This window comes from Anolis carolinensis, unplaced genomic scaffold (genome assembly GCF_035594765.1).
Source record: "Anolis carolinensis isolate JA03-04 unplaced genomic scaffold, rAnoCar3.1.pri scaffold_20, whole genome shotgun sequence".
Taxonomy (NCBI): Eukaryota; Metazoa; Chordata; class Lepidosauria; order Squamata; family Dactyloidae; genus Anolis; species Anolis carolinensis.
The window spans coordinates 784,509-798,103 of NW_026943830.1; the positions used below are offsets into that span (position 1 = coordinate 784,509).

Consider the following 13,595-nt stretch of genomic DNA (forward strand, 5'->3'; position numbering starts at 1 on the left):
ACCTGGCTAGGCTGCATCGGGAGAGCTTGCTCACCGCCGAACAGGCCTTCCTGTTCAGCAGCAAGCGAACCCATGGTCCCCGCCCGGGGGGAAGGGGAACCTCCACAGCACCCCCGGGGACCGTGTGCCCGAAACGGGCGCTTCAGTGGCCTCCATGTTGGGCCGGCCCTGTTCAGTAGAGACCCCTTTTCCCCGTGATCACTCTTCCAAAAATGAATTTTCCTTCCAAAGGGTAGATTTCTCTCACTTCCTGTTGTCTCACCTCTGTTCTTAACCATGAGTCATTTGTAAATCAGATGTTTGTAACTCAAGGATTGCTTGTACTAACCAGGGCTGACCACAATGACACACAGTTCTTGTAACCTTGAGCTATGGGCATGTCTTAACAGCATTCAAGCTCTTAAGTCCTCTTTCTAAAGACTACATTGACATAAGAGACCTCACCTCCTTCTTAGCAGGATCCACATCTTCAGGAAGTTCATCTCGACTGGCCAGCAGGACTTCCAGAGGGTAGGTTTGGTGTTTGCTGCTGCTGCTACTGTTCAAGTTCCCTGATTTTGATGTAAGGGATGAAACATCCAGATTCTAAACAAAAAAAGGACAGTTTGCTAAATGCAACTTTGATAACAGATTTTATACCAGTGTTTTTCATACTCTTGCAGTAATTGATGCTCACTTTTATTCAGATTTAAAGGGAATGCATGGCTTATTTTTGATACAAAAACCACCCGTTCCCATAGACATCTGCCTCTGGGCTTCTGTATGAATGTTTGTATATCTGAACATGGTTTGTCTGCATAAACACAATTAAATTATTTAGTCCTGCCTTACTCAGGGGCAAAGCAAAATGATTCATTCCCTACAAAGTGTATTTCAGAGGAGCAGTCCTAGGTGACAGTTGACAATCTCTACAAATGGATATTTGGGGATTTAAGAAGCCATTTGTTTTTTATCCTGTTGATTAATCTGTTTCATTTAGCAATACTCTAGGTTGGAAATGACTGGATTGCACTATTCCAAAAAATCACTGGAGTTATAATTATTGCAGCTGACTGGTGGCCATGATGTTACCAAGCGAGTGGATGCAACTGCGTTTATCTCTACGATAATAGTACGGGAGAGTCAATCAGTGACAGAATCCTTGCTTTGCCAACACTCTGGGTTCAGTTCCTGGGCTCTCCAGGAACTGCACCCAGGAGATCAGTGTTCAGTCAGAGGAGCAGCATCACACAGTCTGTATTGGGGTAGGACTACTTTCTCTGTTCTTTAGACATCTTTGTTTTCCCTAAAATTTCATTGAAGTCACTAATTTGTTGCAAAACAGCCACCAAAGTACTAAAGGACACTCAAAGCCAACAATAACAACAAATAAACAACTTGATTCTCTTCCATGACACCCTAGAAGTAAGGCTTGAGCTGGTCACCTCATTCTACCTAACAGGAGGGCAGGCCTGGCTTCTTAACCATGGGGCGAATTGCATGCTTGGGGAAGCAAATCTTCAACTCACAGCTGTGATCCTGATGGTGGTGTTGGCATCTCCCAGCTCTTTCTTCAGCTGCTCGTAAGTTTTCCCTTCCTGAAAGAACAGAACAGATTTAGGATACTATTATGTTAGGTTTTGAGAGTACAGTATAGTTGTACTCCCAAAAGTTTAACCATAGATACATTCTGAATCACAATTAAGTCTTCATTTGGCAAAATGTAGAAAGAGAAAAACTATCATAACAAATCCCCATTTTCTCCAACATTATCCTTCTGACAGTGGTCAGCCAGATGCTTCTTCAAGAAACCCACAAGCGGAATAACCTTTTGATGCTGGATCTCCCATGCAAGGCTTGCGCCATTCTTATCAACATGTTGGTGGCTCCAGTTTTAGTAAAACTATGTTAGACTTGGGAACTGGAATGTATTTGCATAACAAACTTGGGATACCCAGCTAGGAAACCCAGTTCTGTCCCCAGACAGCATTTATACAATCAGGCTTCTTTCATAGTTCAAACACCAGAAGAATCAGCTTGCAGTGGTGTTATTCAGAGCTACATCCAATACTGTGCAAGCAGACCAGGATTCGTGACATGGGACCCCCTTGGCCTCCTTAAGATGTCCCACATCTTGAATCTGACCTGCTGAGTTCTATAGTCTCTGAATCAGATAGAGCAGTGGTTCTTAATCTGTGGTCCCCAAATATTTTGGCCTTCAATGCCCAGAAATCCTAACAACTGGTAAACTGGCTGGGATTTCTGGGAGTTGTAAGCCAAACACCTGGGGACCCACAGGTTGAGAACCACTGAGATCTAGGGAAGTTGCAGAGGGAAAGGGGACTGCATGCCACTAGCTGATCGACAATTTAATCCAACTTTTAATTTTAGTAGGAGTCTAAAGTTTAGGGGTATATGTTATGTTTTAATACTATAACCCAAATCTAAAGCACTCAGGGATTTAAATCTTATGATAACATTTCATATTTCAATCATAAATTCAACATTCAAGTTTAAATTAGCAAAGCTGGACATATTTACAGATTTCAAGGATTTTACCAGATACCTTGGGGATGTTTATCTGTTTTTTTAACAGGTGGTCACATTCAATAGATAGATAGATAGATAGATAGATAGATAGATAGATAGATAGATAGATAGATAGCTTCCAGACTGTGATACTTTCTATCAATGTGACATCAGCATAATAGCATTCCTGGAAAAAAAAACAAAGGTATAGATTTGAGGAACAGTCTGCACTTACACTCCACAGATATGGATCCCAAGCTAGGAACCAGCCTGTGAAGTTGGGGGGCTCAAAGCCTTGCTTGATTATCAGGATGGGAGTATCAGTCTCCCTGCCACTGGGGTGCGTCTGCAGATATTCTTGAGCTGTTGTCAATGCCTCTTTCCTCTCTGTTGCATTGGCTTCTTTGCCGATCCATAAGAAAATCTAGAAAGAGAAGTATTATTTCATGTTATTCACTGGAATAATGCACAGGAGTTCTACCATAGAAGGGAAAGGTCAAGATGGCATCTCTATGTCCCTTCCTAAATCTCTTTATCTCCTCACTCCTTCCAACAGCAGGCCTGTTATTTCAAGAAAGTTCATAAGCTTATTGTCTGTCTCCACACAACCAGGCATATTCATGTTGAAGGTCCCACTGCTAACAATAATGCTTTATAAGAGTCTTCTCCAACCAGATGTCCCTCAGAGTTGCTTTCAAGGATTTCAAAGCTTGACACACTACTCTTCCTTTAATTATCTCCACAATGATTTTATGCAGTGGGTCAGGCAGCAAAAGAGAGACCCCAGAGACTGGCCTAAGGTCAGTTTCCTAGCTTATTGAAGGATTAAATTGTAGATCTTCCAAGTCCGACCCCAGCGTTAGAACCACTATACTCTCATGCTGAGAAGGAATGACAGGAGGTAGTCATCTGGGGAAAGCTAAATGTTATTAATAGTTATTATTCAACTCTTCATCTATAAAACTTTGCAACGCTTTTCCCCCACAGCAGCAGGAGCATAATGCTTTTGAGGGAAGTAGCTAGTATGCTGTTCTGGATTTGAGTGCTCTTGGATCTACTGTCTTTGAAATAATAATAATAATAATAATAATAATAATAATAATAATAATAATAATAATAGCTTATTATTAATATCTGCCTAGAAGATCAGGGGGCAAAGGACTCTTACAAGTAAAACAAGCAGTCAAGGAAGAAGAACATGCCCTGGCAGAATATGTAAAGCAAAGTGAAGAACCAGCTTTGATTGAAGTCAAAAATCAGAAACTCTTCAAAGCACAGCAGACAAAAAACCAGTACAAGAAAACCGCACTACAAACTAGAGCTGACAGCTGGCACAACAAAACATTACATGGAAAGTTCCTTGACAAAATTGAAGGAAAAGCTGATAAGGAGAAGACCTGGCTCTGGCTCACACATGGGACACTGAAGGAGACAGAAGGCCTGATCCTTGCAGCCCAGGAGCAACCAGGTGACAGTCGCATTGACGAAAAACAACAGGAAAAACTCAGCCGCTATCAGGACCTCAAGATTGAACTTCAAAGACTCTGGCAGAAACCACTGCAGGTGGTTCTGGTGGTGATCGGCACATTGGGTGCCGTGCCAAAAGATCTCAGCCGGTATTTGGAAACAATAGACATTGACAAAATCACGATCTGCCAACTGCAAAAGGCCACCCTACTGGGATCTGCACGCATCATCCGAAAATACATCACACAGTCCTAGATACTTGGGAAGTGTTCGACTTGTGATTTTGTGATACGAAATCCAGCATATCTATCTTGTTTGCTGTGTCATAATAAAATAATAGCTTTATTTTTATCCCCCCACTATCTCCCAAAAGGGACTCTGGAGAGCTTGCAAGCACGTGGTACTGCAATGAAGTATACAATACAGTAAAAACTGTAAGTCATGTTCTATCTTCATCACATCTTGCCTTTCCCTGTCATCCTAAAAACTGGTTTATTTTTAAAGCAGAGGTAGAAGGGATATGGCTCTTGGTGTGTTTCTGCTTTGTAACTTTCAATATTGTACCTTTTAGCATTCCTAATGTGACCTAAGACTCATAGGAGTAGCAGTCCAAAAGAATCCAGAGAGTCACATGATTCTGCCTTCAATTTGAAAATAGTATATTAAATCAAAAGTGGTCAACTTGTGGCCCTCCACTTACTATTGGATTTTAGCTCCCATCATCTCTTTCCACTGCCTGTTCTGGTTACGGCAGTTCAATGTGTTGGTGAAGGCTTTTATGGTCCGAATCACTGGGTTGCTGTAAGTTTTCTGGGCTATATGGCCATGTTTCAGAAGCATTCTCTCCTGACATTTCACCCACTTCTATGGCAGGCATCCTTAGAGGTTGTGAGGTTTGTTGGAAACTAGGCAAGTGGGGTTTATATATCTGTGGAATGTTCAGGGAGGGAGAAAGAACTCTTGTCTGTTTGAGGCAAGTGTGAATATTGCAATTCATCAACTTGATTAGCATTGAAGAAATGCTACATTCAACAAAGGACAAGGGGGATCGTCTCACCTCTGCAGGAGCCTACTGTATACCATGTGGACAAGTCTACATAGGGACCACCAAACACAGCAATGCCCAAACATGAATCAAGGAACATGAAAGGCGCTGCAGACTAATCGAACCAGAGAAGTCAGCCATAGCAGAGCACTCGATGAACCAACCTGGACACAGCATGTTATTTGAGAACACAGAAATGCTGGACCACTTTTAACAACCACCATGTTAGACTACACAGACAATTCCAACAGAAAGAAGGAAACCATGAAAATGAACAAAATCTGGGTACCAGTATCAAAAAATTCTAAAATAGGACAGTAACTCAAACAACACTCAAAAATGGGAATTCCAGACAAGAAACAACTAGGGCCAGTTAATCACCTCCCAACAAAGGATTTCCCCAGGAAGCAGCCAAGCTTTGAAGCTGCAAGGCTATTCAATGCTAATTGAGGTGGCCAATTGCAACATTCACACTTGTCTCAAACAGGCAAGAGTTCGTTCTACCACCTTGGACATTTCACAGATATATAAACCCCACTTTAGTTTCCAACAGACCTCACAACCTCTGAGGATGCCTGCCATAGATGTGAGTGAAATATCAGGACAGAATGCTTCTGAAACATGGCCATACAGCCCGGAAAACTCACAGCAACTCAGTTACAGTTCAGCAACACTGAGTAGCCCAACTCTCCTTTAAAAGCTGCCGCAGACCTCCAAGTCGTCTCTACTGGCAAAGAAAACAGACCTTCCGCTGCCTCAAACTCCCTAACAGAATGAAATAACATCAGGAGAGACACATGAGATCATGACAACAGAATAAGAGATGTACAAGTTCAGGATAACTTCACACTCTCCAGTTCCAGCCACACCTGGTCCCAGGTATCCAGCAGCATAACATCACTTTCACTGAGGTCATCCTGGGTGAAGTCAGTTATCTCAGTGACGACAAAACGTCCAGTTTTGTTGGAGCATTCAAAAAGCCGGGGAGGGTGATCAGGGACTTCCTGTTGCAGCCTGAAAGATAGAATAGCCTTACTGCGAGAAAGACCCTCCTGGCCTCATTTCCTGGGTGGGCAGATGAAGGATTTGCTGAATGAAAACCAACAGAATGTTCAGCCTACCTAGAAAATGAACAGACCCTGAATGCAAACCTATTTGTTTTTTAACCACTATCCAAAAGAAAACAACTATTCAGACCTCAATTTTAAAGTGTTTCCAGATAAAGCTTTAACCATGCAGCTGCCTATGGCATTTTCAGAATTTTACAGATGCGAGTTGACATCATCTTCCATTTGTAACCCACATGCTTTTTCTCCACAGCTGCTTTATATTTCTGACCAGCAAAAATGCATTAAAGATCATAATGGGAAATGGTTGTACTATGTCTTTTGATAGTGTGAGATGCCATCAATCTGACTGAAACATTTTAAAGAGTAAATAAAACTGGGTAATATTTTTTTTAAATTGAGTGCCTTCAAGTCAATTCCAATTGATGGTTATCTTTTCATTGGGATTTTGTGGCAAGATTTCAGATGAGAAAGTTTCTTCTTCTGAGGCTGGGATGATATGGCAAGTGGGTTTTCAGGGTTGATTGGGGATTTGGTGTCCTAGTCCAACACTCAACCCATAGGCCAGTGGTTCTCAACCTGGGGTCCCCAGATGTTTTGGCCTTCAACGCCCAGAAATCCTAACTGCTGGTATACTGGCTGGGATTTCTGGGAGTTGTCTGCCAAAACACTTGGGGACCCACAGGTTGAGAACCACTACCATAGGCAATTCAGTCCTCTTCCCAGTCTACTGAATGGCCAGGGAGGGTGCGAAGTAAATTGCAGAGAAATTGTGAATACTGGAGATTATGTCATTTGCAAAAGGTGAAAGAAGATTCCAATCTCTGTAATAATCAAAGACATATGCCAAGTGTACATTTTACTTAAGCTCGCATTTGTCACTAACAGAATTGATGTCCCAAACTCAGGAGATGGGGCATGAATCCTGATAACTCCATTGAATATCAGCTTCCATTGTGTTGAGGGCTGGGATATAAGTACCTTTTTTCACTTGCATAAGGAGCCTGGCCTCCCAGCAGCTCCCAAAACTCCTTTGGCTCCTGCCCTTCTGCCACGGTCTCCTGAAGGCTATTGCAAATCATGGTGGCAAGCTGCTTGGCCATCTCTCTTTCATCACCACTGGAACCCTGACATGAAAACCACAGAAGTGAGACATGACAGGACAGTCCAAGATTTTTTGTTGTTTGAAACAAAGGACACGGTGATGTACTCCTTGCTTTGTTCCATCCTTTCTCTATTCCATCTATAGAAGTGGACTGAAGCAAACCTGAAACAGCATCTTATTTCTATATGAGTGATGAAACAACAAGGTTTGTGAAATCTACCTTTTTGACTGCAGTGCCCTGTGTCCTCTGAACATGTCGACAACAATTTTAAAAAAGAAGAAAGAAACAAACATTTTTCCCCATGCTCAACAGAAGAGTCATTTTTTGCTATTCCCAAGGGCATCCAGCAATATTTAAAATGTAGGGACCGACTGTGTAGCACACATACTGTGTCCTTTAAACAAATTACCATCACCTGGCATCCTCCAAAGTGCTGCCACCTAAACCTCCCAAACATGATCACAGACTGTTGCTCCATATTGCTCCATATTTAAGAATTTTATCAAACTGAACTTCAGATCTCAAAAAAAATGATGTAGGATGACAAGATCGGATTGCAGCATAAAACATCAACATCTCTAAGTTGGAAGGATGGACCTCAACTTCCATTTAACAATAACAAAAGAAATTCAGTGTCTTTTTCCTTCACTTCAAAAGCAAAACACTCTGAATTTCCTTTCTTGTTAAATGGAAGTTGAGGTCCATCCTTCCAACTGACAAATGTTGATGTTTCATGGCCGCAATCCTTTGGGCCAATATAATTTGTAACTGTACTATTGTAGGTTGAATCATATATCACAACCATCATATAGCTTCTGAGTCCTATGTCTTGAGATATGATCGTTCCATGACTTGCAGAGAATGAGCTAGATCACAGAAGCCTCTAGCTATGCCCCTGTTAACAGATGCAAAATCATTAAACCAGTGCTAAGACCTATGAGTGTCCTTCAGAAATCATAGCATTGATGTACAATCAGTCCACCATATTTGTGAGTTTGACATTTGCGGATTTGATTATTCATAGATTTGATTAAATTGTTCTCATTAAGAATCTCTAGAGAAGAGAGGCTTTGAAGGGTATACAATAAGTCAAGGGGATACTTCCGGTCACTGTAGAAGGCAGGAGAAAATAAGTACCAACCATCCAGTGAGCCACCCTTTCTGGACTCACCTTGCCGTACCACAGGTAATGCCCTGTCTGGCCTCTAAGCAAGAAGACATCATTGGAATTGAGAGACGCTGCAGATGATGGCACTTCCACTGCCTTCGTGTTAGAACTGTCCGTTCCACGGATCTGGAAGAGCCTCACTTGGGCTTGCACTTCATTGCCACCATTTCTTGATGTCCCACCCTATGGTGGATGCAAGAGAAGGGCAGAAGAAGACAACGCATCTGAAAACTGAACAATAATGTGGTTGGAGAGACAGTATCTACCTCAGGAATGGGAAGTGTGTGTCTCCTAAATGTTGTTGGGCTGCAACTCTCAACATTCATCACCATTAACTAGTGTGATGATGAGTCTTCAAATCCAACAATATTTGGAGAGCTGCACAATTCATGCCTCCAATGTATGGTAAGCTGAAAACAGATTTTAAGCATAAATTCAATCAGTGGTGTTTATATTTATATGTTACTTTGCATTCAGCAATGGACTTTGTGAGACAAATTTTGCTGGAACCACACATTGGCTTTATTAGGGCAGGGTAGACACCTTCAAAAAGAAGATGGTCCTCCAACAGAACTTCAAATAGCAGAGGACTATCCTCTGCAAAGTAGCACATATGGTTACCCTTTCTATATGTGTCAAATTGTAGGCCCATGGCTGAATCTGGCCTATTATATTATTTTATGTGGACTTCTAGATGCTTGACCAGAACTGCTGTATTTTCTCATCCTTAGATGTCATGACTAGTTTTGGGAGAAGGCATTCAAAGCATACAACCTTTTTGGAAAAGCATGACTTCCAGAGAAGTGCCTAAAACCTGTTTGAGTGAATCTTCTCTTTAGTTATAAATATCCACCAATTTTCATGCAAGGCAATGTGGCTTCAGTTATTAGACCAGGTTAGGAACAGAGATATGCCAATGCACAAAAATACAGCAGAGTTTCTGAAGTGTTATTTTAGTTACCCAAAAATATATATACTTTCCCTTAAAACATCTTGGTTTTAATCATGCTCTCAAGAGACAAAATAAAGTAGTTTTAGTTAAAATAACATAGTTGGTTTACTAACGAACTTCATGTATTAGCATACAGATACATTGCTTATCAATCCAGTTACAAGTAGATTTGAAGTAGCTTCTCTGAGTAGGTAACACAGTGCATCTTTCTTAAAATCAACTCTCCAAAGTCTAAAGCAGGGGTCCTCAAACTTTTTAAGCCGAGGGCCGGTCCACAATCCTTCAGACTGTTGAGGGGCCGGATTATCATTTGAAAAAAAATACAAACAAATTCCAATTCACACTGCATATGTCTTATTTGTAGTGCGAGCCCCCAGATGGCGTAGTGGACTAAGTGACTTGAAGGTTGGGTTGCTGACCTGAAAGCTGCCAGGTTCGAATCCCACCTGGGGAGAGTGTGGATGAGCTCCCTCTATCAGCTCCAGCTCCATGCGGGGACATGAGAGAAGCCTCCCACAAGGATGGTAAAAACATCATAACATCCAGGCGTCCCCTGGGCAACGTCCTTGCAGACGGCCAATTCTCTCACTCCAGAAGCAACTCCAGTTGCTCCTGACACGAAAAAATAAAATAAAATTCTAGTGCAAAAACAAGAACAAGAACAATGAAAGAACAATACAATATTTAAAAATAAAAACAATTTTAACCAACATACATTTATCAGGATTTCAATGGGAAGTGTGGTCCTGCTTCTGGCCAATGAGATAGTCAAGTTAATAGTTGTTGTTGTTGTTGTGTGCCTTCAAGTCATTTCAGACTTTGGGTGAGCCTAAGTCTAAAATTTATTTATTATTTATTTACTGCATTTATTTACTATAATAATAATAATAATAAAACTTTATTTATACCCCGCCACCATCTCCCCAACGGGGACTCGGGGCGGCTAACATGGGGCCATGCCCAGAGCAATATAATATAATAAAATATAAAAATATACTACATTTGTATCACACCCTTCTCACCCCAAAGGGGACTCAGAGTGGTTTACAAATTATATGTACATACAATATATTATTAGCATAGCACAATATTAGCATTATATGTTACTATATTGAACTATACCACTATACTGTAATATTATTAGTAATATTATATGTAATATAGAATATATAATTCATATTATTATATGGTATTATTATTAGGTTATATTGCATTACATTATAATATTATTATCAACATGATATGTATATACAATATATTATATTATAAAACTGAGGGCGGGGGCCAGGTAAATGACCTTGGAGGGCCGCATCCGGCCCCCGGGCCTTAGTTTGGGGACCCCTGGTCTAAAGTATCTTTCAGAGTCTAATGGAGTCTGTACTGTCTGAGAGCCTAATGGAGTCTTATGGCATCTGAGAGTCTAATATTATTTGTCCTCTAAAATGGAGTCTCAGGTCTGAATAGTCCCAGATCTGATCGCATGATCTGCAGTCCCCCCACAACATAGAGTTAAAGTAAAACTGCATACCAACACGACATATACAATTCAATAAGCAATCTGAATTATATACATAATAAATGACTAATATAGGAGGCTTGTTGAAGGTTGCCATTTCCAACAACTATCACTGATGGGAGTTGTGATACAGTAAAATCTGGAAGGCTGCAGTTTGTTCTGTTTAGTCAGGGTTTTTAAAATTTGATCCAAGGCTTATGGATATGATGTTTGATTTTAAAAGATCCTTTAACCTTTCCCCAACCTCAGAGCTTCAAGTGCTGTTGGGCTGCAATTCCCAGTCTGCATGGTGGATAACCAAAAGTGATGGGAATTGTCATTCAGTAACATCTGGGTTACCAAACTGGGTAAAAACTAAAGAGCAGTGACCACAATGTAAAAAATATATATAGGTGGGCCTCTGTGTCTACGGATTCTCCATCCTTAGATTTAACTACCCTTTGGAGGCAACCATAAGGTTAGTGTGGACTCAATGAAGATGAGTCTGATACCCCTGATCTATTTTCAACACCCGCACTTTTTTTTTAAAATCACTATTCTATTTATTTAGGTTGTATCCTGATTGTTTTTCTCATAACTGGGATTCAAGGCAGCTTACAAAATAGAAAAGGGTGCAATATAAATTAAAAATGTGTGAAGAATATCATTACATGCAACTGAACCATTTGTAACATTAAAAGCAATGCAAAGACCCATTAAAATTAAGATTTAATTTAAAGCTCGTAATAGTCAAGCTAATGATGAAAAAACCCTTTCTTAATAACAGTTCCTGAAAACCTGGCAGAATGATAAAAGATGTGTCTTCGAAAGGAAGGAAAACAAGAAACAATATAGCAAAGGGCCCAGGTGCAGTCACCAAAGAGGCTCTGCCTTGTGTCCTCACCAAATGCACCTCTGAAAAGAATGTGATCAAGAGAAATGCCTCTAGTTGGTAACTTGCAGTATTCTTTAGCAGTTAAACAGGTATAGAAAAACCCAGGAGATTCTTCATTCTGAATTTCAGTATTGAATCTTGCTTCATACCTCAAAAATGACAAGGTTTCCTTTGAAGATGGCCAGGAAGTGACGTGGTTCCTTGCCCATGGTCACTCGGACCTGCACAGGCTCTCCATTGTAATGCTGATCCACCTCCACCGCGTGATAGGCTGAGGCCGCAAGCTCATCCACTGTGGCATGGCGTCCCTGAAGACACAGTAAAAACATCAAGAGATCTAACATGATGCTATTAGAAGACTAAGTTAGCTGTTCTTTTTGTGGGCACGTTGCCAAAGCATTGGCTGAGGACCACCAGCACAGACTTGTTCACAGAGCTAGACTTAGAATCAAAGAGTTGGAAGAGGTCACAATCAATGCATTTTCAAGAGATGGCCATCCAGCTTCTGCTTAAATACTTCCACATTCCCAGGCAGCATATTCCACTGTTAAACAGTTCTAGACACTAGGAAGTTCTTCCTAATGTTTAGATGGAATCTTTTTCCCAGGACAGTAGAAACTGAGATCTAAATCCACACTTAGCCTTAAAGGCCACTAGCAGACTCTGAGCAAGTCAATGTTTTCCTAGGCAACCATGCAAAGCTATCAGAATAATGTGAGTGAAACCTGCAAATGTCACCTCAAATTTGATGGAACAAGGCCTACAATTTAGATGTTATGAAGCAAAATAGCCAAAAAATGGAAAGGTAGTGAGGAGTGTCAATTGGAAGAATGGTATAAGGAGATTTGGGATATTGCAATAAATGATAAATTGACATGTAAGATTAAAATTAAAAGAGGGATATTAAAAAAGGATGATTTTGGGAAGATATGGGGGAAAATTATAGAGTTTGTATATGTAGAAGGTAAGGGGAAAAAACCTGTAAAAGAAACAATGGAATTTTGGAAATAAATATTGTAATTGGCTGGTCTGGGGTGAAGGGTTAGGTGAGGGGTAATAAAAGGTAAATAATATGAGTATGTAATATAGAGAGTGAAAATACTATATAAGCTTGATATACATAACTCTGTATTGCAAATTTGTTAAAGAATGTATAAGTTTTAAGTATAAATAAATAAATTAATTTTTAAAAAAGGATCACTAATAATAATAATATAATATATTGTATATACATATAATATAGATAATAATATTATAAAGTAATACAATATAATACTAATACTAATGCAATATAATAATTATATTTTATATATTGCATGTAATATTACTAATAATATTGCAGTATAGTGGTCTAGTACAATATAGTAATATACAATGCTAATATTCTGCTATGCTAATAATATCATATATTGTATGTACATATAATATTGATCATAATATTGTAAACAGTAATAATAATGCTGTTGTGGCTCAGCCTCTGTGTGATTCTGATGACGATTCTGGGATGCAGTTTCAAGATGATGGGATTCAGGTTCAGGATGAGTTTCAAGATGACTCTGATGGGAATTATGGGATTCAGGTGCAGGGTGTTCCTGCTGTGGAAAATGAAGAGCAGGGAGGCTTTCCCATGGGAAGAAATGTTGTTGTTAATGAGGATGGTTCTCAGGTTTGTAATACAAAGTTTGCAATACAAAGGAATGCTGAAACTAAGACAAGTCAAACACGCATTCTGGACTTTAAGAGAGCTGACTTCCAAAAAATGAAGGAATTACTGAGCGGCATTCCATGGACGCCGATATTAAAAAACAAGGGAGTTAAGGATGGATGGGAGTTTTTCAAAAGTGAAATACTCAAGGCGCAAATGCAAACAGTGCCAACAAAGAAGAAAAATA

The 13,595-nt window shown here is 40.1% G+C and overlaps 1 protein-coding gene across 3 annotated transcripts in view; it reads right to left on the bottom strand.

The window, feature by feature from the left end:
• Positions 1–13,595, bottom strand: part of avil (advillin) — a 55,695-nt gene that overhangs the window by 4,033 nt on the left and 38,067 nt on the right. For all 3 annotated transcript variants that reach the window (XM_062966424.1, XM_062966425.1, XM_062966423.1), the window contains 7 exons: positions 11,853–12,011; positions 8,365–8,544; positions 7,069–7,214; positions 5,890–6,034; positions 2,744–2,932; positions 1,509–1,577; positions 445–585 (listed from right to left, as the gene is read on the bottom strand). In XM_062966424.1, the coding sequence (XP_062822494.1) occupies positions 445–585; positions 1,509–1,577; positions 2,744–2,932; positions 5,890–6,034; positions 7,069–7,214; positions 8,365–8,544; positions 11,853–12,011 (1,029 nt within the window). The remainder of the gene's footprint in view (positions 1–444; positions 586–1,508; positions 1,578–2,743; positions 2,933–5,889; positions 6,035–7,068; positions 7,215–8,364; positions 8,545–11,852; positions 12,012–13,595) is intronic.